Below are 26,106 nucleotides of genomic sequence, written 5' to 3'. Positions count from 1 at the left end.
GCTCTTTTTCTTTGTTCCTCAGAAGAAAAAGGTCATACTTTTTTGCATTGACAGGATGGTCACAGAATTTGTATTTTTGGATGTACTGTGCCTTTAACACAATAGCTAGTACATCACAGTCCGATAATGCTCAGTTATTTCCTCTAATCATATCTGTAAAATATTATCCTGCTGGGTGAAAATGGGACAGCACTGCAGCTTTAATTTGTCATGCATGTATTTAGCACTAAAGCTCATACTAGAATACAGTAGAGGATGTGATACTAGTTATGGCAGTGCGCAGTGCAGTCTCCAGTGTACAGCTGAAAGCATGAGCTCTCGGTCATGAGCGCTTCATTGTGGATGGATCGATGCCCTGCTCTCCCCCTGGGTCACTGGTGATCTCCAGTGCCCTTAATATTAGTGGCAATTTCATTAGCTCTGACCACATCGCTCTGATAGAGACGGCGGCGGGGGTTTTGGGTTTGCTGATCAAGTAGAAGTGCAGAATTGTTTTTTTTTTTTATTGAAATGACATCTAATGGTGTCCCATTTTACATTTCTTTCATACCTCAGATGATTATTCGTTCTCTTTGTAGTTGAAGCTCTGGAATACTGCATTTGGAATGGGATCTAGCGTCTTCGGATGCTTCTTGAAATAATGATGCTCCTAGACCCTACAACATGACTAATTCCAAAAAAAGGATGGGAACTTCTCTTTCTATCTCTGTTTCTCTCTCCCTCCCTTTTTTCTCAGTACGCCCCAATAGTCAGCCCAGCAACAGCACACAGAAGCTCCCAAAAGCAACCCCCCTCTTGCCGCCTCTGCATCCAGTGACCCAGTTTCCACCCCCTCTCTAAAACAAATCACTCCATGACCCACTTCTTCGTTTCGCACCACTTTAGCGTGCGCATGTGCTTCGCAAAATTATGCATCTGTCTTCGCTCTGAGGTTCAGAGGCATTTCATCTGTGCATTTGGTTACGGAAAAATACTGCTGGCAGTATAAAATCCCCCACATTAATAATAAACGCACAGAGAACTGGAGATTTTTCTACCTTCTGTATGTAACATCAGTATGTCTGATTATGTTAAGACAGTCTTTCAAGGTCAGCGTTGCTTCATGACCATCTATAAACAGGATTTTTGCAATCACAATTATTTTAATCTTCCACTTTTTTTGTGGTGCGTCGTCGGATAAGTGCGTGATTTGTAATTAAAGTACGCCGTCAACGGCTGAATTCTTTTCTGATTAATGTATGTGATAATGCTCGTACTGCTGATAATAAGAACATGTCAGTGAGACTGTCAGAGGCGGCAACAGGAAGGCAAATCAATTTTGCGGCCTATTTAAGCAGAGAGACGAATGGTAATTTTTAATAATCAGCTACGCTCAGACGGTAGGTCACACATACAAACAAACTCAGTTTATAAGGATTAATAGGTAAACATTTGTAATATTTAATTGCAGCGCTTTTCTGTAAGGGCAGATGCATGCTGTCAGACTCTTGAGTGGAGTTGATTCAGGTTTCATTTAAATGAGCAGTGGGCTACAGTCATCTTTACAAATTTTGACTCAAAGGTGCATCACCTGGAAAAACGTGCATCATTAAGTGTGAGTGTGTGTGCACTGCAGTAAATGAAAGGCAGTGGGTCAGATTGACCCTAAATGACTGGTGACAGGATACACATAACAGCAATTCATTTTCTTTAGTTATATTCCACCATCCCATCTCTCTTTCTTTTTATACTGATTTCTTTGGTATGTCAGAAACAAAATATAAATTTACTTTACATCTGTCAGTAGAGATGCAGCCATATTTACTGCCTTAAATATCAATATTTCATTTTATTAGCTAAATTCAAGTTCATTGTTATTATCCCCATTTTTACTAGTAATATTTTACCCCAGTTGTAAAAGACTCTTCACTGGAATTGTCTGTACATGGATCCTAGTTTCAATGCATTCATATGATAGTTTCAGACAATCAGCTGCAGTTGGATTCTGGGATTGAGGGGTGGATTTTATTTATTTATTTATTTTGCTTTTTATCAATAAACTGCATTCATAAAAAATTATATTTTCAATTATTTATATTTAAAAATTATTAAAGGGTTACTCCACCCCAAAATGAAAATTGTCAAAAAGCTTCGTTCGTCTTCAGAACACAATTTAAGATATTTTGGATGAAAACCGGGAGGTTTGTGAGTGTCCCATTGACTGCCAAGTAAATGACACTGTCAAGGCCCAGAAAGAAAAGCATCGTCAGAATAGTCCATCTGCCATCAGTGGTTCAATCTGAATTTAATGAAGCGACGAGAACACTTTTTCTGCGCAAAGAAACGGAAAACAAAAACAACGACTTTATTCAACGATTCATCTCCTCTGCTTCAGCATAGTGACATTTTGGAGAATATCCGCTGGACGCAAGCAGCGTACGCTGTTCTGTGTCAGCCGCACCACACGGATACGTCTTCTACGTTTGTTTACGCTTTGATTTGAACGAAAACAGCGTATCCAGTAATTTAAATATTAAATTAAAAAATATACACATTTTAACACATTATAAAATGTATTATAAACAAGTTTCATAGTTTCCACAAACATATTAAGCAGCACAACTAGTGATAATAATTAGAAATGTTTTTGAGCGCCAAATCAGCATATTAGAATGATTTCTGAAGGATCATGTGACAGACACTGAAGTCTGGACTAATGGCTAAATTTAGCTTTGTCATCACAGGAATAAATTACCTTTTAAAACATATTAAATCAGTTATTTCAAATTGTTATAATATTTCAGAATATTATTGCTTTTTACTGTACAAATAAATACAGCCTTGGTCAGAATAAGAGATTTTAAAAACATACGGAATGTACATTACACACACACATATACACTAGTCAACATTTGAAGTGGATCAAAAACTTTCATCAAAGTTGTCCTAAAACCAATTACCCATACCCATTCTTGTTTTAGGACAACTTTGATGAACTTTGATGATCCACTTCAAATGTCAACTACTATACGTATAATATATATAGTGCTTGATGTAACACAGTAAATTATATAAAAACATGCTATTGTGCATTTGGCTGTATTATTTTATAAATATTGTTAATGCATTTCATGGCATCCAAACAGTACTTCCCGTTTTTTCATTGTAAATCTTGCTCACAGTGAAAGCCCTACAGGAGACATTAAAAGCCTGCAGCCACAAATTTCTGCACAAGAGCGGGGAGGAAAAGGATGACTGTGAGGGGGAGGGAGGGAGGCCAGTGGCACGTGTCCAGATTAAACGTAATCCCAGCACAGGATGCCAAACAAGGCTTCAGGTGAGAGAGGAGCTCCAACGGGACGAGAAATTGGAGGGGGTGGGAGGAAAGACAGGTGGCCAGGAAGACAAGAGAAGAAGAACAGTGAGAAGGTTTGCGTGGATTTGCCCTACAATATAATGATGCCCATTGGAATGGGACTAAAGGGTGGATTCAGGTGTATAATTGTTATTGCAGGTGACTGATATGATTATGTGTATATGTAATATGTATTTACATTCTAAAGATTTATTTTTGGCGTTTTATTATGATAGGACAGTTTAGAGCTGACAGAAAGCGAAGTGGGCGAGAGAGGGTGGGCGGGATCGGGAAAGGTCCACGAGCCGGGGTTCGAACTTGGGACGCCCGTAGCGCAATGGCGCTGAATGTTGGCTATAATATATTTGTGTTCAGAAAACTATTAAATAAGATTATATTATAATATTAATATTAATTATGATATAAGGGTAAGATTTTTTAGTATTTTGAAAAAAAAAAGTTTCTTATGCTCACCAAGGCTACATTTATTTGATCAAAAATACAGTATTGTGAAATATTATTAAAATTTAAAAAACTTTTCTACTTTTTGTAAATACTTATATACAATATAATACATTAATATATATTATATTAATATAAATGTAATTTATTTCTTTGATGGCAAAGCTGAATTTTCATTCTAATATGATTTGCTGCTTAAAAAAACATTTCATGACATTATCACCAAACAGTTATGCTGTTTGATATTTTCTGGAAACCGTGATCCATTTATTATTATTATTTTTTTTCAGGATTCTTTAATAAAAATGAAGTTTAAAAGAACAGCATTTATTTGAAATAAAATATTCCAAATTTACATTGTAAAAATGTAAAAGTCATTACTGTCACTTTTGATCAATTCAATGTAACCTTGCTGAATAAAATTAGAAGGTAAGTTTCCCTGTCCACTTCTTGTAAAGTTATAAATCAGGACACTCTTGTTTCAGTTACTCTTTATTTTAAGGTGTCCTTGTTACAGTGTAATTGTACATATAAGTACTGAGTAATATTAATTAACTACATACTTACTATATGGTTAGGGTTTGGCTTAGGGTTACTTGCATGTAATCATGCATATTTAATTGTTATTATAATAGTAAGTAAATGATGGCCGAAAACCTTGTGTCTACTTCATGGAGCACATCTGAGCGATGCAAACATACTCAGAGAAAGAAACGTGCCAGAGATGCAGAGATTGACACGCCTCTGTCATCTCTGCATACAGGATTATGGAGAAGCTCTAATCTGACCATCCCATGTGGGGTAAGAGTGTCTTACTCAAGGCAGCTCCGGAGTAAAAACAGCAAGGGTGGAGGGGGAGTGGAGGATGATATCTGCTAACCAGTTAACGAGTTCACCAGCTAATCCTGAAGTGGGATTGGGTGGATGTGGCCCTGGATTGGACACAGCGGTTGCAGTGTGACCTTCACGGACACACTGATGATACATTTCTGAGTGAGGAGGGAAAGGAAAAAAGGATTTCTTTAGTGGTGACGCAGAAGCGTGATTTATTATTTTAATTAAGCATCTCACTCGAGTGAGACCAGCAAAGCCACAATTATGCTAAAACACCCAACAGTCGACTGCCTCTTTTCTTTCTCATGTTAATCAGAAAGAAATGTGTGTATGCCATAAGCAGTCAAAGCTTAACAACACTTTCAACTGTAGTATAGATGCCTTCACAAAACAAATCAATGTTTAAAACTGACCATCAAACCCAGTGCCAAAAACACTAGGCCAATCCCTTCAGAAATGGCCTTAATTAATCTCTGATTAACTCATCCTGTGAATCCATTTATCACTTGCGCTCACCTTTTCTCTCTTTGAATACCTACCGATTTCACCTTCTCTTTCTTGTACAACCTTACAGTAATCTGTCATTAACCAAATCCATAGCCCTCTTGCATTTTCAGAATACGGTGATCTGAACCTCCAGCTGGTACGAGCAGCATCTGCCAAGAGCATAAATGTAAACGATCAGACATTAATGGCCCTAACGGTAACAAGGAGAACGAATATAGCTGCAAATCTACCCCTTCGTTCCTTTTGAGAGACCTCGTCTCTTTTTTTTTTTTTTTGCTCCAATCCATGAGCCATCAAACAACAGTTTTGTTGCCATTTACAGAAACACCAGTTCAGCATCCCGCCACCCACTCGGAGTTTAGAGCCCTCAGGATAAGAATCGCAAATGCAAAACCACAGAAAGAGAGATGTCTTGATTGAATGCATAAGTTTAATGCAATCTATTTTGGCAATATTCTGCACCCAAATTCCTCTAGTGATAATGGAAACTTACAGACTGTTGTGTATCGGTAACACAGTCCATCTTTGCCTGCTATCATGTCAGGGACAGAAAGTAACTGATTTTGTCTTTTTGCTTTTTTCTCAATTTAATTTAAACTAAGTTAAATTAGTAAAAGTGTCATTTAATTAAAAATTTTAATTTAATCAGTTACATGATATGCCAGTTAATTAAGCAAATGAATCACAATTTATTGCATATGTTAAATGAATAGTTCACCCAAAAAATGAACATTTGCTGGAAATGTACTCACCCTCAGTCCAATCAAAGTTGTAGATGGATTTGTTTCTTCATCGGAACAGATTTGGAGAAATTTAGAGGAGCATTACATCACATGTTTACTATTGGATCCTCTGCAGTGAATGGGTGCCATCAGAATGAGAGTCCAAACGGCTATAAAACATCACAACAAATCAACACAACTCAAGCCCATCAATTAACATCTTGTGAAGTGAAAAGATGCATGTTTCTAAGAAACAAATCCATCATTAAAATAGTCCATAATCCATAATAATGTTTCCTCCAGTAAAAAAGTAATTTTCCTGTTGTCCTTTAAAAATCTGCCAACATATGTGACCCTGGACCACAAAACCAGTCTTAAGTCGCTGGGGTATATTTGTAGCAATAGCCAAAAATACATTGTATGGGTCAAAATTATCCATTTTTCTTTTATGCCAAAAATCATTTGGATATTAAGTAAAGATCATGTTCCATGAAGATATTTTGTAAATTTCTTACCGTAAATGTATCAAAACTTAATTTTTGATTAGTAATATGCATTGCTAAGAACTTAATTTGGACAACTTTAAAGGTGTTTTTCTCAATATTTAGATTTTTTGCACCCTCAGATTCCAGATTTTCAAATAGTTGTATCTCAGCCAAATATTGTCATATCCTAACAATACATAAATGGAAAGCTTATTTATTCAGCTTTCATATGATGTATAAATCTCAATTTATACAAATTGACACTTATGACTGGTTTTGTCGTCCAGGGTCACATATTTGTTTTGTAGACAGTGCTTGGTCTTTACATACAGACAAGATTCAGGCAAGATGGCTTTTTAACTGGAGAAAGCAATATTATGGATAGAGGACTTGTATTTTAGCCAAAAACAATGGTTTGAAGATGTTGACTGATGGACTGGAGTGGACTCTGGAGTCGTGTCAATTGCTTGTGGGCTATTGTGATGCTTTTATCAACTGTTAGGACTCTCATTCACTGCAGAGGATCCTTTGATGAGCAAGTGATGTAATGCTACATTTCTCCAAATCTTTTCAAACACAACTACATCTTGGATGACATGAGGGTACATTTTTTAGCAAATTGTCACTTTGGGGGTGAACTGTTCATTTGAATATTTGCATATTTTATATATATATATATACACATACATTTAACCTCTCTTAGTATTTAACCATCAGTATATCTGTTTCACAGCTTCCATGAACCAGTGATTTCCTCCTCTGGTTTTGTTTTAGCACTGCTGCTCTTGCCAGTGAGCATTTGGTAATTATATCTCATTTGCAAAGCAATTTAAAAGCCTCTCTTTCTGCCCTTAACACCTCTACAGGTGACACCAAACCTACTCCTTTTCTCAGATAAGAGGCTGCAATTTTAAGAGTGATAATAACAAATTACAATAACAAAAAGCCAGGTTTTTGTCTTTCTTTCATCTCTCTAGTCTGAACATGCATGATATAATGTATATTTGCTTTTAAAAACATGAATAATTCCTCTTTTTTTTTTTCAAATGTTCATGATGCAGTGCTTACACAATTCATGTAGGCTATGTATCTATCTATCTTCTTAAAATATGGTTGAAATGAACCGAGTGCTGTTCAGGAGTAAGCCTATTTGCAATCCAAACATTGAAAAGAAAAGCCACACTCGCTGACATTACAGCTACCAATCTTAAAGTAAAGTTTATAGGATTCTGTGGATCACTGGTAGTCGACATGTTAACCTTGTTTAATATTTCAGTGCACGAATAGATTTGACTTGAAGGGTGACGCACAGCATCAGTACATGACTACATATACAGTGAATTTAATGTTGGATGGTGAGCTGAACTGACACAGTTTCTGCTTTTTTCATGGTGCTGTCTTAAATTAAATGAGGAATTTAACGTTTAAGGAAGGCAAAGCATCCTTTTGACACTTGTCACTGAATAAGGGCACCACTGCAATGGAAGGAAACAATGCAAGTATTTACATGCACAGAAATAGCAATAATCATGATGAATGGATTCCAGATGCTAATTTTAATGTATGCAGCCGCGCTCCTCTACGACAGCACACAGATGCTCAGTTTTGCTGTAGTGACGGGGGTGCTGGTAGCTCATTTGCATGCCGAACTGCTATCTTAATGTGGATATTTATTTTAATTTAATTTCTTACCCGCACATACCGCACGGGAGGCTTCTGTGGCAAAGTCACATTAACCTCTGGCTAGTTAATATTCATCTGGCGAAGTCCCCCAGCACTTGATGAATATTCATGAGGTGGGCGAGGCCGTCCCCTCACTCCTCCTCCAGCTCCATGGCGCTCGCGCGGACATGTTTATTTCTGCAAGCGGGAGCGCACGCGGCCATCATCATCATCCTCATCGTCCTGCCGCTCGGTCTGCGCGTGATAGTCGCTCAGCTCAGTATGGCAAACAAGACCGTTTTGCCCACCAAAGAGCGCTCTCTGAAGGGCAGGGAGGAGAAAATGGTCGTGGCAGGTAAATTCCGTCTCTCGTGAAATGTCAAGGGACATGTCAAGGGACACTGATGTTAAAGCAGCTTGATCTGACACTCGTGCGTTTCTCATAGAATAAACTCTCGTATGCCACATTATATCCGGGACATCAGGACAGTTGTATAGACGGCAACTTCCGCATTCAAACAAAAACCATGATAACCGGAATACCGGAAAGATGACACCCTTAAGTAAATGAATATAAAACCTCATTTATACACTGTAATAATCTTTAAAGCTCTGTAGTTTTGTAAAGGCTAATTGATTTGATTTGATGAGACGAGATTGGATCATTTCTACAATTCGGTGCATTTTGGGCTTTGAAACTTTCTTGTCTTAACAGAACAGGTTTTTGGACAAATTGCATAAAACCTTGGTAGCCTAAACTTCTAATAATTGTCAATACTTGGGTGAGACGTGTCACCCAATCTTATCTGATACAACATTATAATGTTTTAAATATAAGTTAATATAATTTGTCCGTTTCATACTAATGCCATAACTGAGTGAAAAAAAACACCAAATCAACAGTAATTTAATTTAAAATAAATGTATTAATATTAAATATTGTTTGAAAGTAGAATCTAGATATTTATTTGTTTACATGTATTTATAATGATATAACAGGATGGACATAACTCAAAAACTACTTCGCTGTCAGTATCAATTTTGCACATAACTCATATTTTTTGTGATTTATTTTTTTTTAATTTAAAATAATAATGACATTACAGAGCTACAATTACAGCGTAAATACTTAGAAAAAAACATAAGATAACTCATATTTTCAAATGATTAAAATGGGTAAAATTGGCAAAAAAAATAATAGTCTTCTCTAATGTGTAACGTTCTGGCAAAATTCTCTCATTAACATTATAAATGCCATAATTTGTAAGTTGGGGACATAAAAGAAACTGAAACTCTTTTGGGTGGTCAGAGTGATTCTCGGTTATGTTTCTATCATTAGCCTGGGATGCTCTGATAAGGACAAGCATTCAGGACTATAACATTTAGTGTACTAGCGAAGCCCACATTCACTTCTTTTACATGTCTGCTATATGGTTAGATGAAAAGGATCATAAAAAAATGCATCAGTGCTTGGCTTACTTGGCAGGACTGAGTTCTTGTCTTTTTAGAGTAAAACTAAGCACAGCTGGCTACTAGGCACTCTCTGCCCTTATTCCAAAAATGGTTGTGGTGTTCCCTACTTTAAATAAATAAATGTATGTAATGGCCAGCAAACAACCAGGTGATTCTGTGCCTTCAGATATAACCATGAGAGTTTTGCTGGCCTGGTGCATCCTGGGAGTTCTGGTGCCCTAGCAGTGTCCAGGGGCCCATCTGTGCATTATGCGCATGAAAGCTCCGCCCCCGTCACGCATTCCCGGCCCTTCTGTCGAAGCAGCTCGCTGTCACGGCATGGCGGAAGCTTCCGGGCCTCTGCATCCATGGGGGGTGGAACAGGGTTTTGGGGAGGATGATCAAACCTTACCTGCTGTTGCCATGCTGGCACAGTTTCGGCCCAGAACTGCCTGAGAAAATGTACTGATGTCATCGCCACAGTCACGCCTCTTTATTTAAATGTCTTTATTAGCAGTCTATTTAAATGTGATGTATCCAAATATGCATTTCATTAGATGTTGATGTTTTGTGCACAGCGTTTGTATGCAAATCTCTTTCAAAACTGTTCATTTTTACTTTGACTTTTTTAGTATTTTAGTATGAGAGCAGAGCAAGCTTGATATTTAATGGACAAATGCATATTTAGGATTGTAATTAGGGCTGGGCGATATGTCCAAAAAAAATATCACAACATATTTTTTTAATATCAGCTGATATCAATAATTATCACAATAAATTTCAAATCTTTATTTCTTTCAATTTTAAAAGCAGATTTCTAAGGGAACTTTCTAAGGGAAAGTTGTAGAAACCAGTCCGTTAATTGTGGTTTTAAACTGCTCTTTAAGATGGTGAGTTCACGTTTTTTAAATTTTTTTGATTAACGAAATAAATATCTTAATAGAAAAATTAATTTCTTAGTTTCTGGATGTTCTAATGAGTGATATTGTTTCAAATCATGAAACGGGTTTGTGTTTGTTGACTTCAGAACAGTTTGCAGTGCAGGCTGCAATATTAATATTAAATTATTTCTCTTTTAGAAATTTGACAGTAACTTGAGTTGACAGTAGTAGTAACATGTAACAACCTCATTTTTGAAATGTAATTATTCTGACTGTTTGAGGCCATTGGTCTTCCATAGTAGCATACATGCACAGTTGCTATAGCTTAATCACACAAAACACTGTAATTATATTCCATTACTGCTTTAATACATTTATGTCTACATTGATAATATAATTTGATATGAATATCCCACATTTCTGCCCAAATACCATGGTGCAGTTACAGTAAATCCATGGTAAATTTTGGGGATTTGTAGATTGAAAAGCCTTCTGACTGTATCGTTGCGCACAGTGTTTCTGATGTTTGTCAGCGCTGTTTCATCTGGCTTTAAACTAATTTAAATCACTGAATCATTTGTGTTGTTCACTAAACTCATGCACTTCATCACACTGGATCTCACAGTGCTGTTTTGTGTTTACGCGACCGAGACTCATAAGCGAGTAACCGCATCTGCTCTAGTGAGCTCACACTGCGCTGCAGTTTTAACTTTGAACCGGGAAAATGGTCTGTGTGGCACGGTTCAAACGAGTAGCGCTGTTTCATTTCACTTTTGTCACATAAACATTGTATCGAACATTTACCAAACTCTTATCATTTTATCGAGGAAAATTATATCGCGAAAATTATCGTTTTATCGCCCAGCAATATTGTAATTAATTAACTTCATTAAATTAAATTTAAGTTAATGAATAATTTGGGTAATTTTAGTTATGTTCAGCCTCGTCAGGCTTGTCTGTATCATTAGCATTACTTGTGATTCTTATTTGGGGAAATTATTCTTTCATTGTGTGTATATCCTCTGAAATGATGCACATTCTACCTCATTGCCATTTAAAGAGCAATTTCATCTGACCTTGGAGAAGAAAAAGTTCTGTAAGTGTGAATGGGTGACTGCTATTGGTTTTCCATCACCCCCCGCACAGAAGTATTTAACAGATGCTTTTTATCCAAAGCTACATAGAATACACAAATAGGAGGCTCAGTCCGCCATGAACAGGCTGTAGTTAAGAGCTTTGCTCAAGGGCACAGTGGTGACGAGTAAAACTGTAATCAAAGTAGCTCTCCAGATCCAGAGCTTCCCCTTCCTGAGACTGAAACCGTAACCTTTGAGTTAGTAGCCGAGATTCCAAACCCCTAGATTACAATACTACTGGCCTTTGACTGTAAGTCATGAGCTTTCTGGGGCTTTTATAAGAACAAATCTATATTATGGACTCATTTGGTTCTTCATGCTGAGCAAAGCCATGTTCATCAGTGCACCTGTGAACATTTTTATTCAGCTATTGTATAAAACCCATCTTTTTACATCATCAAATCATTCAGAAAGTTGACTTTTGTTTGCTTGGGGCCTGAAAAACAGTTTTTCTACAACTGTGTCTGTTAGCTTATGTTTTGTCTCGGGCATCAGAATGCTGGAGGTGTTCCACAGATTACGTGCACTATCTTGCAAACTGTAGCAATGAGGGGGGCCAGCCTTCACCATAGCAACCGGAAATGGTTGCTTGGATACAGGTTTGAATAGAAAGTATGGTATGAATGCATCAGCAGTCGCCTCCAGGGGACATACAGGCACTTGAACTTGCCGGTGACTCCAGTGTCTCAGCTGATTCAAGTTGACCCAGCATGAGGTTGTGTAGGTGCGGTCCAACAGAAACGGCCTTGAATGCGCTGTGTTTAACAAGAACGTGAAGTCTGCTTGGTATAAGACACTTTCATACTGAGATTGCTTTGATTTTTCCTTCATATTCAGAGTCATAAACACAGCAGGTAGGCCTACATGCAGTATAGACATTTTCTCCACAGTAGATTTGTTTATATAGTCCCGCTTGAAGCAAGAAACACAGTTTACCTTCAAGACAATATGGTTAGGTGGTTATGGAATCAGGTGAATCAATATTTCACCCTGCTAGGTGTATTTATAATTGGATTACAAATAGTGAAATCATTTCCAATTGGTTCCAAACAGATTGACAATTCTAGATGATGTATTGTCTGAAGTTGTCTGAACCCAACACCAGTGATATGCATCCAGCCAATCACAATTGATTCATATACCCATATCATAGAGGGTAAATTTTAGAGTTGTGTAATCCTTAAGTCTTAAAAAGCATTGGCAACATTGACAACAGAAACACATGCTGTAATAGTCCATGTTAACGTCGGGTCCTTGGGTCATGAGAAAGTTGTTGTGTTGAGGGATTGTGAAGGCTCATTCCAGTGCCATGATGATGGACGGGCAGACTTCCAATTAAATTTGCAGAGAAAACATGCAATACCCTGAGGAATAGTGTTGCAATTCTGTGCTCTTTCTGATATTTATCAAGGCTATTGCTTTTTCCCCTGTTTGCCGGAACGCAATTCACCCCAAATTAGGTCCATTTTAGCCGAAGTTTCGGAGAAGAAAAGTCCTTTTACCAATCTCGCCGCTCCATAAAAAGTCCTCTTCTGGTTCTTTTGTCAAGCTCACCCGCCTTCCTTTGCCTCACTTTCTTTTTTCCTCTTTTTTCCCTTTTGTCTTCGCTGTCCATTTTTCGGCGGAGCGGTTGGTAAGGTGTTGTGGTGTTGGCGAAGGCGTCTTTTGGCACAGTCACAGGGCACTGTTAAAGGAGGCAGACTGGCACCTCCTGGACCCATGCCAGAGCTCCTCGGGAGAAATACCCACTGCTGTGGTTGGTGTGTGAGTGTGCGAGAGAGAGATAGATAGAACAGGGAGAGAGAGAGAGAGAGAGAAAGGCATTATGGGAAGGTGAAGGGAGGAGGTTGGAGAGTGGTAGAGAGAGAGAAAACACTAGGTTTGTGGTGCCAGAGCTTTTGTGGATGTTGGTTGTGTTGGCGTGTTCTTGGCCAGGTTCACTTTATTCCAGTTTGTTTGTTGCGTTATTTTTTCACTCTTCACTGGATGGAGCGGCTGTGTGTTCATCTGCTGCCAAAAGGCACGAAGGAATGAAAGACAAAAAACGTGCAGCTCCTTATTTCCGCTGCTCTAATCTGTTGCGCATCCCTCTCTTTTATTCCTCTGCCCATTCCTGTCTTCATCGCTCACTCCGAATATTCATTTGTCCTCCATTTCTCACCTTCTTTATTTGGAAAATGTGTTTTTTCCCCTTTTCTTTTCAGATCCTCCCTCGCAGAAATTAGAAATGGCATAATTGTATGCTTGGCTGGTAGGTCAGTGCCAGGTGGTCTGTTCAAACATTGTGAGATTTGGCAAATGTGACTGCAAAGGTGTGTATGTGTGTGTGATGCACAAGTCCTCACCCCGACAAGAATAAAAAAAGCTTTGCTTGTCAAGGTGACAAAACAAGCTGCTCTTTTTATCTTGATTTGGTAGCATGGCTTTTGTCTGCCTGCTTGTCTTTGTCTCTCAGTTGTTTGCTTGTCATCTCATTTCCTTGTATGTTAAGCAGCGTTCTTGTTGTTAAATGTGCTCAATGTGCAAAACAGGTTAAAGTTTCGCAAAAGAAGCCAAATGCACTTTGTGCTTTAATTCTGACTGGCGTACTCTTCGAGGCAACTAGTTGTCTGACATGTGGCTAGTGAGATTGGTGTATGTAGGGGTTTATTTTATTTTAGTTAGCATGCTGCCTTTTAGCTGTTATCTGCACAATACAACCCTCTCAGGGAGTTTTTACTACTTTAAAGTTCCTTTAAAGCACTGCTGTAACAGACAGCAATACGTCTTTGTCCATTGCATCACACCTAACTGTGCTTTTTTTACTTGAGCGTCTTGTCACAAGTGTTGCATTTTTAAGACACTGGCCTTGTTTTCATCTGGTATTAAGATGTGATTTCAGTGATCCAATCACAAGTGGTCAGCCGAGGCTTAAACTGTTTTTAACAGTTTCAAATGCGCCTCCTGTGACCAGTGCTGTTTGGATTTCCTTGAGACACTTCCCGCTTATTTCTTCACACTCTACATCACAAATACTGTTGACTGAACAAACCCATGTTATGCGATTACAAGCGATTGGGAAATTAAGCAAATTAAAACGATTTAAAAAGCAGTCTGTGTGTTTTTCAGCTGATTAGATACAAATCTTTTGCGTCTGTTCCAACATATTTGACCACATTGAACTATAAAAACAATCCGGTTGAATGCATTTTCGTCTACCTCAAAATATTTTAGATGCCTTTTACACTTGTATTTAGCGTCATCTACTTGTGATCTACTTTTTTTACCTTCCATTGTGCTATATCTAGCTGTTTTTGAATGCAAAAACCTATGAATGTAGTATCTGATTGGGGTCATATGAATCCAAAACCAGCCCAATTATTCAGGAACTCCATTTAGTCGACTAGTGATTTAGACAACCAACCGACTTGTGGATTTTGTATATCCATAGATTCTATTTTTGTATATACTGAACAAAATGAGATAGGCTAAGTCAAAAGCGCCCATCTCCAAGTCTCTATTATATTCTAGTTTCTAGATATGGCTCAGGTCCCTCCTCTAGTGTGAGTCCATTTATGCCTGTTAGGAAAAAAGTCTAATTGCTAATTGCTTAGAAAAGTAATAACACACCTCTCCTTAGCAAGCCATAAGATTTGAGGTATCATTCATGTCTAAAGCACAAGCAATGCGGGATATGTTACGTGCCAAGGTTTAATACTTTGCTACACTAGGCTAACTGTCAGACCATGCTTTTGCACTTGGTAATGGACAGATGTTCAGTATTAAGGTCTTTATTGTATATAGTTTAAACTTTAGGGAGATTAAAGGGGGAATGAGGTGCATATTGCCCTAAATGCACTATTGTGTGTGTTTGTTTGTGGGGCCACGACACATTTCTTCATCCATATGCTAATATTAGTGCACTGTGTGTAAACCACTATCCTTTGCTGCCTGGAGATTTAGGTGGTAAATCACTTCAGTCTTCTTAGCTCTAATCCTTCCCACATCTGTGCCCCTTTTCTCTTCCTCTTTACTGCTCTAATTCCAGTATGGCACAGTTGGCCTCATCCATCCAACTCGGGAAGCATTTTGTTTGTCCATCCTTTTTCGCCCTTGTGGCCTGATCCACTGCGGGTTGTTCCACAGGGCTTTCAGAGAGCTGATGTTGTCTTCTTCCAATGCATCCGCGTCACTCGTGGTTTGTGACCTTCTCTGGATGGTTTAGAGGTGTGTGTGTGTTGGGTGGGGGGAGGTTCAGCAGTGTAATCTGCTAAGTGTCTCCCACTGCAGAAGCAGCAGCACTGATTCAGCTTAGCCTGAGCAGACCAGGCAAATCTGCAGTAATCCTCACCACAGAACCCAGTCTGACAGTCCCACCATCTGGAACAGCGCCACCTCGTGCATACGTACACCTCATTATTACTAAACATTTATATTGCTGTCTTTCTCTGTTTCTGCAGCAAAGCACGCAGCAAATGGGAACCCCACAGTGGAGCCATTTCCTGTTGGCATGGAGATGATCATGTTTGGTGAGTTTGTAGAAGATCATATCCCAGACTTTCTTGGGTACAATTAACGTATTGCTTCCTAAAGTACCTCTTGTGTCAGAGAGGTGGCCCATGGGAGACCTGAGTTGGAGTCCAGCCTGTTTCAATCTCATTTCTCCATCTCTCCTCTTGACTTCTTGTTTTCAAGTGCCAATAAAAATGTGGCTAAAAGCTCATTTAAATGAATCAGTTGAAATGTCAATGACTACGTTTACATGGACATCAGTAATCTAATTATTTACCTTACTCTGAATAAGACAATATTATGATTAAGTTGTTTACATGAGTTGCTTTTGGAATATTCCTTTCATGTTCCCATTTTACATGTTACAGTACATAGATTGATTAAAGGTGCACTAAGCGATTTTTGAAAAAAATGCTTTTGACCACAGCATCGGACCGAGTCCCAAATATCAACACCGTTTGGCAAAAATTGCTCAGTGCACCTTTAATGGCACATGTCATTACGTCCCACGTGATGCCATTCGACGACTGCTCCAGAATTTCACATATCAACTAGAGGTCGACCAATAGAGGATTTTACCGATACCGATAGCTAGGTTGGACTACACTGGCCGATACCGATTAATCAACCGATAGTTTTTAAAGTGGATACTGAACGAAAATTAAAATAGAGCTTTACTATTTTTAAAAAGCAGTAACAGTACTGAACCATACTTTGTAAATGAATAAAAATTTAGTATTAATATTAATTATTATATTGATCATTAGTTATTTCATAGTTTACTAATGTTAAAAGAAGAAACTTTTTGTGTAATGTAAAATTACACAATGTACTCAATGTAAAAATGAAGCCTATTAGTAATAGTAAATGTTGAAACGAAATGAACACACTCTAACAAGGAACAATACTTCTACAGCTTTCATTAATTTTACAAATGGACTCTTATTGTCTAACAGTCATGCTTAAAGATAGCCATCTTGAAATACCTACACAAGGCCATATTAAAATTACATGCACAAGTTATTGATATTGTATGTATACTCTCACATTTTATTTGCTGCTATTTTAGAACACTGCATGATTATCTAATCAAAAATATTAAAAAATAAATAAATAAAAATATGCAAGTGACACACTGTGCAAAAGCGCAGCGCTGCGTCTTGGAGAAGTCCCAGGTGTCACACACAACAGACGCGTCACGTTCCATTCAAGCAGCGGTCTAAAGCTGTTTAATTTACAGACATAAGTTTGCTTCAAGAATGAACAATGTGGCATAAATGAGTTTGAAGTTCGGTGTTTAAAAAAACAGAGCAAACGGAAAGAGAACGCGCGATCTATATTACAGCTCTCTATATGAAGTATACAAGACTGTATTAGAGCCACAGAAAGACAAACGATTTGCTGAAAAAATGCACAATACATAATTTATAGCCTAGGGTGAAGTCATTATGTAAATTAACAATGGTTTGGGACAAATTTAATGTTATTTAATGGAAAACTATGTGAATGGCGCTCTGTTCCGCTGCAGAATTTTCTGTCGGCTGCATTTAAATGCGAGTCTGGAGTTTCCCGCTCTGTGCAACGCGCAGTGTCACATGCCAAAACAAACAACACGTGCTGTCAGTGATTTCCACCTCTAGAGGCCGCTCTCATGCTGTATAATGACAGCAGACCATTCTTAGCCACTCCAGCAACAGATGCAACACGGAAAACTATCGGCATGGATTTTTGCCGATAACCGATAGTTCTGCAAATCAACTATCGGTGCCGATTAATTTGCAAAACCGATGAATCGATCGACCTGTAATATCAACATATAGTTTGGGGTGTTACATTTTTTAATTTTACAAAAGCTTCAAGTACAGATAATTATTTGTAATGATATACATACTTTTGTTTCCTTTGCCGTGTGTGTATCCTGTCACAAAATGCAGCGAAAAGTCCTACACAACGGTAATAGTGTGATTAAGATGTGTACATGTCTATACTTCACTTCGATAATGAGACTAAAATACTCCAAGTCTTAATTGATTTGTGATTACTTCAAGTATGACTTTAGCTGGATTAAAGGTGATCAAAAATCTCTGTTTACATGGTAGATTCTTAATCAAAGTATTGTCTTAATCATGTTAAAATCGGAATATTGTCCAAACATAGTAGTTCTGTTTAAAGAACTAGTGAGCTGCCTACACAGGCAACTACCAAGCATCCTAACTGAAATTGCTCAACAAGGCTGCATTTGATCAAAATACAATAAAAATAGTGATATGGTTAAATATTACAATTTAAAATATTTTTTTTTCTTTTTTAATTTATTCCTGTGAATCTGCACTAGCTATGTCTTTAGACATCATTCTTTTGGTGTTCAGGAAACATTTCTTAATTCAAAATCAGTGTTATATCAGTTGTGGTTTGTGGAAACTGTGCTACTTTTTTTTTCTTTGATGGAAAGTTCAAAAGAACAGCATTTATGTGATATAGGAATCTTTTGTTAATGTATCCTTGCTGAATAAAAGTTGTTGTTGTTTTTTTTTTTTTTTTTCTTTCAAAAAAAAAATTACTTACCTCAAACTTTTTTGGGGAAAAGCTTTTGTTTTGAGAGAGTCACAGAGTATCAACAGTGTCTGAATTTTATTTTTGTAGTATGTAAAAATATATTAATCCGCAGAAGCATTAAAAACGTCAAACTGTTAGGAGGGGCTTTGTGGAAGAAGCAAAAAGGAAATTTTGTTAAAATTTCTGTCTGTGTTGAATGATTTATCCGCAGAAGATGTCATTTTTCCTATTATTATTTCTATTTGATGTCTCTGTCCCATTTCTGTTTAGGAATGGGCTGTTTTTGGGGAGCAGAGAGGCGCTTCTGGAGGATTCCTGGTGTGTTCTCTACACAAGTGGGCTACGCTGGGGGTTTCACACCTAACCCTACCTACCATGAAGTGTGTTCAGGTGAGTCCCAACCACACTAACACAGCCAATACAGCCAAATACAGATATGCATGTAGACACATATGCACAGATACATTTTCCCCACTTCCTTTTTGCTTGTTCACCTCCCATATCAAAGAGCTCTCTGATGGCACTTTTCCCAACCGTAAGTCACAAACATTAGAACAGCAGCAGCTTCACTGTACCCAAATTAGTGCTTCGCTGCAGCCTTCACCAAAACATTCCCTTCATCTGCAGTGAACTACCCAGAGTGCACTGCTCTCTCCCAGATCCGCAGCCCTTCCCCCCTTCCTCTGTATGACCTACTTGTAGCCAGACAGTTCAGAAGAGATGAGATGGAGGGAGGGATGCAGCTGTGATGTTGCAGTTTCTGAACTGGTCCCAGTGAGAAGGTTCTGACTGCAGCTCTGCAGAGGATTTGCTCTCTCCAAACACACTCACACACACACACAGGCTCTTTTAAGTGTGTATTGTGGAGAAGACTTGCGGCTGTCAGAATTGCGTTGGGTGTTGGGGTTAATATGTAGACGGGCTTTGTTATTTGTAAGAGTAGGAAACGCATATGCAGATACAGTTTTACACAATTGTTTATGAAAGGTTTCGTCTTTGAGTACCAGTTAAAATATTATTATTTGTTGTTATTATAAAATTTATGCTTAAATGTTTGTATATCATTTTAGTTGTGCCTGTGTTTTATGGCTGAAATTGTTCCTGAATTTCTTCACAAAACCATTTTAAATGTTTAAGCCTTTGTGGGCTCTACTCCAGTATAGTTTAACATCATCCCAGGATGCACCTCATGAAGTTGGATGAGAGAAGTTTATCTTCATCATAACCACATGAAACAAACACATACACTTAAAATACAGTTCAGAAGACAGTAGGTTTTTAATTTTTTTTGAAAGAAGTCTCTTACGTTCACGAAGGCTGCATTTAGTTGATTACTGTAGAAAAATTCAGTAAAACAGTAATATTGTAAAATATTATTAAAATTAAAAAATCTGTTCCTTATTTGATTTTATTTTAAAATTTCATTTATTCCTGCGAAGGCAACAATGAATTTTCAGCAGCCATGATTGCACCAGTCTTCATTGTGACATGATCCTTCAGAAATCATTGTTATATGATGTTTGGTGCTCAAAAAACATTTCTTAATCATTTTTCAGTATTCTTTGATGAATAGAAAGTTCAAAAGAACAGCATTTATTTGAAATAGAACTCCTTTGTAACCATATAGGCATGTCTTAACGGTAATTTTTTATCAATTTAATGCATCATTGCTGAATGAAAGTGAATGTGTTGCTATTGCTACATTCATGAGGTTGGTAATATTGCTAAAAATAATTTTACTTTTTTTCTAAAAATATTTGAATAATAATTCAATATTTTTTACAATATTTGAACAACAACTTAATATCTGAGTAAAAGATTAATTAAAATCCTTAAATTCTAATGCCCGAGTTTAATGTATACTGCAAAATCACAGAAAATTTGCACAGCTCTATTTGTGCATGATCTAATTTCTTTTTGTGCTGTTCTCTCCAGGTTTAACAGGGCACACGGAAGTAGTGCGAGTGGTCTTCTCTCCTAAAGACGTCAGCTTAGAGAAACTTCTCAAAGTCTTCTGGGAAAGCCATGACCCCACTCGAGGTAAACAAACACACCTATTCCCTCACATCTACACACATGCACTCACACAGATGTCCATAGAAAGACCCCTGTGTGCGAGGTGCAGTGGCCCAAAAGCAAACGGCCTCATGAGGTTAAAACACGGCTGCATCTGTGTGTTCACGCTGCCCTGTGCATGTGTGTGTGTTCTGGATGGTCAGGATTATCTCGCGGGAATTGGAACAGCCTCAGACAAGCTATGTTAATGTGTCTGAGACCAATTCAGCCATGAGAGGAAAAGAGACATCGCGTATGTGTGTGCATTAGTGCAAGCGTCACCTATTCCTCCAGTCCACTAGAAACAGAACCAATACTGAACACACAGCTGATATTTGCCGTCTGTGCTGTCCTTCAGGTCGTCATTTGAGAATAAATCAACCTTGCTGTCTGCCTGCAATCCAGCACTAAGTTTGAGAAAAACAGAAGAAAAATGACAAAAAATCGATTCACTCCATTCAGTTAATAGAGCTGAGGTGTGTTTTTGATCCCAGACACTATCTCACTGTCTGTCTGTCTGTCTGTCTGTCTCTATGGGCCTGTTTACACCTGATCACTTCATGCGTTTTCTCTGATCGGATATCTATCTGATTTGTTAAAACGTTTCCATTTACACTTGGCCACATAAATGTGTCTTCGCAAAACGGATATAAATCCGCTCTTCAATTCCCGCGATATATGCAAATTTAACGGAGTTCACGTCAATGAAAGCAATAGATATGCGCTGTATTTTATTCATTATCAGCTAATTGCAACAGGAGAGAGCGCAGCATCAGCACTGGAAAGATGGCTTAGTCTCACTATTTTTAATGAAGATGATTGTGTGTTGCGCCTCTGTGGCTTACTTTCAGTTTCATTCACGGCAGTTTGCGCGTCGGCTTGCTGAAGAGATACTCAGCTACTCTTCCGCGGTGATGCTTGTTGCATTAGCGCTGTCATATCTGACTATAACATGCCATATAGCCTATAAAACGCTTTCACACATTTATTATTTTAATATTTTGGGAGGAGTACAATTAGCGTATGTGGTTTCAACAACCAGATGTATTTACACTTGTCCAGTTTCGTCTGGAATGCGGCCCAGACCACCTCCTGAAGTGGTTTGAGTCATCGGATTTATATCCGTCTCGAATGCGTTTCGGAGGGCATTTACATTTTACCTGGTCTTCAATCAGATGTAAAGCATGAAGTGACCAGGTGTAAACAGCCCCTATGTCTCTCTATCATACTATCTTCCCGCTGTCCCTCTGTTTCTAATTCAGACTGTTTGTCTGTCTGTCTGTCTATCTATCTACCCTCCCTTGTATCATTTATTCAGAGATCGCCATGAAAATAGCCTTGATGCTGGCATGGCATTAAAAAGTGAATAAATAAATCTATCTACCCTCTGTCCCTTATTCAGACCATCTATCTCTCTGTCACTCTGTCCCTCTGTCTCTCAGTTTGTCATTCCAGCTGTCTATCTGTCTGACGGTCGGTCGGTCGGTCTGTCTGTCCTACTATCTATCCCACTGTCCCTCTGTTTGTTATTTGCTGTTTGTCTGTCTCTCTGCTTATAGACGTATCTATCCTTCTGTTTCTCAATTTGTCAGTCCAACTGTCTATCCATCTGCCTCTCTGTTCATCATTCTTTCTGTCTGTCTGTCTGTCTATCTATCTATCTATCTATCTATCTATCTATCTATCTATCTATCTTCTCATCATTCTGACTGTCTGTCTGTCTGTCTATCTGTCTGATGTAACAGTGTGGCTGCAGCATGAAGCTGTTGTTTGGCTCTCTGTGTTCAGTCACCCTGAAACAGAGAGAGAAGAGAGGAAGAGACACTCCTCTGAAACATTCATAAAGCCTGACCCTGAGGATCTGAAGCACACACACACACAACTCTTCAGCGCTCCTTCGTCAGCTGGACTGTGGAACTACAGTCTCTGCTTTAATACATTATATGACGTCTATGGTTCGTTCAGTAAGAACGTCCTCTAATAACGTCTTGTTTATAAGTTTTCCTCCTGGAACGTGTACAAATTCCCTCTGAGAATCAGTAATGCATGTCTGTATATCTGCCAGTTGACGACACGCCCCTAAAACCTGAGTCAGAGCGTGGTTTAAGTACGGAAGAGTGGTTTTCTTTGAATTTTTCATGTGTCAAATCATCGGTTTGAGCTGACATGATTACCCTGTGTGTTCGGTTCTGTGCCAGCTCTCTAATTCACATCATGTTCTGAAGGTGTCTGAACTTTAAAAAGTCGCCCGGGACACCGTCACCCTGTCAGCCTGAATGCCCCAGAAAGTAAAGAGCAGAAAATTACTCATAGGAACCAGGGTTAGTTGTCAGAAATGCCCTTCAAATGTGATTAAACCTCTAACTTGCTCTGTTTCCTTTTACCTATAAGAATGCAAGGTATGTACAGATATATGTTTTCGAAATTGACTAGTCTGTGGGTTATCTAAACAACTGATTGACTAGCTGATCTTAAAGGGGGTAGTTCACTGAAAAATTGAAGTCTGTCATCATTTACTCTGCAGAACACAAAAGAAGATATTTTGAAGAATGTTGGGGTCCAAACAATAACGGCTTTCATTTTGTCAAAATATTTTCTTTTGTGTGCCACAGAATAAAAAAATGTGAGATTGAGTAAATGATGATACAATTCATTTTTTAAATAAACTATACGCTTTATGTTTTGTATAATTAGGCTCAGGATGATGTCTACCCAACCCGATCTGATGTGTTTCTTGGGGGGTGTTTGCATAAGATCCATTCTTGCGTTAGAAAACAGGTAGACAGAGTGCAGTAGAATGGAACACAAAGCAGAGGTCTCAAGACACGTTTTTAAAGCTGAAGCATTTTTAACTTGACACTTCATCTTAAAAAGGTTTTGTATACATAGACCAGGTTTTAAAAAAAAATGCTTGAGAACTTGCAGCCTTTTATTGTGATAAATTATAGATGGGCAACAAACATACAGGCTAAAAAAAATATAACCTTTCACTGCACAAAACTATCATAGTCTTTCAAAAAGGCTACAAATTATGTATAATATGAGAGACGTTGCTCAGAACAGATTTAATGATCAGAACAGACAATTTGAAGTCTGACTGTAATTGTCTGCAAATGTATTGTAGAAGCGGTGGTTCTTTGAAAAGTATCAGTTTAGAGACGAGAGTGTTTTAGCAACTTCTACCCAATAAAATACTTTAGAGCTTGACATAACTACAATAATTTAAAAACTGAAAGACTTTTTAGGATTTGATTCACTTCAGGTAAAAAAAAAAAAAAAATCACACTTTTGAAATTCCCTCATATATCTCAAGAGAGGAAGACATATGCAGACAGACTAGTCAACCATCATGACCCATCTATAGTAAACACACACATACTCTTATAGAGTCAAGTGAGAACATGTCTTCTGAATGTATGAAGCTTTCTCACCTGTATTGACATTTAAATGTGCACTAGGCAAGTTTTAAGCAATATTTCAGCATTAACTAAAGCAAAACTTGTTCCTCTGTGTCCCGTTTGGCATTTTTAGGTTGTGTTTCGTGACCCTGCAGGAGTCTGGGTAGAGAAGCATGATGAAGAGCATGGCCCATGTGCGTGACAGAAGCGTCAGATTGTGTTTTTTGGCGCGGGCCGCTGCGCTGCGATTGGCTACCGAGAATCGGGAACGTCTCTGTAGGCTGTTCATCCATGCATGCTTAACGCACACTCCATTTGTCCGTACCCGAACACTCACGCCGAATCAGCTATGAATCTGTGCACGTGTGTGTTCGTCATTGCTTTGAATCACGGGTAATACAGTATGAAACCGCAAGTGTGTAAGGTTTCATAGGCTGCATACGTGCACGCTTGTTTCCGTCGCACACAGAGACCTGTGTATTCAGCTGCTGTCTCACAGTTCAAAGGGTTCTGCTTTCAGCAGCATGATTTCTGAATCGTCCAATCACGGCTGGGATAGCAACATCCACAGCCTATCAAACGCTCCCAGCACGCTCCTCTTCGTACCCCCATCTCATACCCAGCAACACTTGCTCTGGCAGAGTCTTTAGGTCACGGTATTGCGAACATGCGGTAGCTTCCCTATACCCTACGCTCGTTTTCTAAAAATATAGGGTGTATTTCTTGCTGTCATGCTTCATCTTTGGCTTTGCTGACAAAGATAGTACAGGAAGCCGAGGGTGGTGAGAAACAAGTCGGGAAAATTGGGTTCCTGGATGGATTTGACGAACAGGAAATGACTGAAGCTAGTGTAACAATTCTATCGCCTGTGGCAAACCATAGAGCGGAGAAGTGCAGTGCGGGCACACACACGAGAGAAACGCGCACATGTACGCTTGATCGCCTCAGCAGTTTGTTACTTCCTTGTTTAAGAAAGACCCCCCCTCCTTTCCTCCCCATTCCCAGCGGACCCCAGCGCTCTCAGTCTGTCTACAGGATAACAACATCTTATCTTCTCTGTTCTCCTCTCCTCTCCTCCCCCATCCCTGGCTCCTTCTCTCCTCCATCCCTCGCTCCCTCTCACCATCATCCCATCAGCATTTCCGCAGTGACTCCTCATTCTTACCCTCCGCTTTTATCTCTTAGTCACTTTCTTCGTTCTGCCATCCCGCGCTCCCTCGTTCCGCTAACAATAAAAGGCAAGAGGGCGGGTTTCTCTCCTCCTTTGTCCTCGTTTTTCTGTCTTGCCACTTTCATCTTTTATCGTGTCATGTTTTTTTCTTGATTTGCAGTATTTATGTAGCTGCTGCGTCAGAGAGATGCATTAACTCAGGCTTCACGGGGGAGAGACAAGATGGCTGATGCAGGCGCTCGTCGTGTCTTTCAAGCGTAGCGGTTGATCTAGAATCTCCTAGGCCTGTAAACGTTAAATCCAGTTTTCCACCTGCTTTCGGTATGACTGACACCTTTGCTGTGTATATTGAGCCTTGAAAAGCTAAACATCGATTCACAAGCTAATTACGTACCCAAACTGTTTGCAGGTTCTCCATAATTACTCAGCAACACTCTTGATTTGTCGTTGAAAACAAAGGTTATTGGGTTCACGAACACCATTTTGTGCACAAGCCACCAAATGGGACAAAAAGAAAAGACTGCTTCTAATTTAAGTTCCCCCCTCGTCTTTTTGGGGTTCAGTCTGCGATGGGCACGTGCCTCTCGGGGGGTGACCTCGACCCCAGCCTAGGGGGGCTCATTACAGTTTGTCAATCAGCTATAGGGGGAGGGGGCGACAGAGGTCATTTATGGAGAGTAGATGAGAAACGGTTGAAGAAATGCTTCTTTTTGATGAAAAGGGGGTGGATATGCTGGAAGAAAACATTGGTTTGTTCAGAAAAATAAAAAGCTGAGCTTATTTTTTCAGCATATTGGACCAATTTGGATGCTTTGTTAAAGGTGCACGCTGTATTTTAGCCCAATATTTTGTTTTATTTTACATACACTAAAAACTTAAAAAATCTGTGGTTAGTAATTTATTTATTTATTTGTTTTTTTTATTTAATTTTTTTTTTTTTAAGAAAAAAAATAATACTTT

At 38.6% G+C, this 26,106-nt stretch overlaps 1 protein-coding gene across 10 annotated transcripts in view; it reads left to right on the top strand.

Moving 5' to 3' along the window:
• Nucleotides 1-26,106, top strand: part of msrab (methionine sulfoxide reductase Ab) — a 75,692-nt gene that overhangs the window by 6,247 nt on the left and 43,339 nt on the right. For 2 of the 10 annotated variants that reach the window (XR_009266639.1, XM_058748499.1), the window contains exons 1-4: nt 8,029-8,361; nt 15,915-15,983; nt 18,793-18,912; nt 20,458-20,562. Coding sequence is in view for 8 of the 10 variants with exons in the window: in XM_058748499.1 (XP_058604482.1) it covers nt 8,136-8,361; nt 15,915-15,983; nt 18,793-18,912; nt 20,458-20,562 (520 nt within the window). In the remaining 2 variants the exon portion in view is untranslated. Of the gene's footprint in view, nt 1-8,024; nt 8,362-15,914; nt 15,984-18,792; nt 18,913-20,457; nt 20,563-26,106 lie in introns of those variants that run through there. The other 8 variants (XR_009266640.1, XM_058748500.1, XM_058748502.1 and 5 more) reach the window with 6 other exon arrangements.

The sequence above is a fragment of the Onychostoma macrolepis genome, chromosome 17 (assembly GCF_012432095.1).
Source record: "Onychostoma macrolepis isolate SWU-2019 chromosome 17, ASM1243209v1, whole genome shotgun sequence".
NCBI lineage: Eukaryota > Metazoa > Chordata > Actinopteri > Cypriniformes > Cyprinidae > Onychostoma > Onychostoma macrolepis.
Note: the sequence above shows the minus strand (reverse complement) of the source record. Positions and strands in the feature narration are given on the sequence as shown.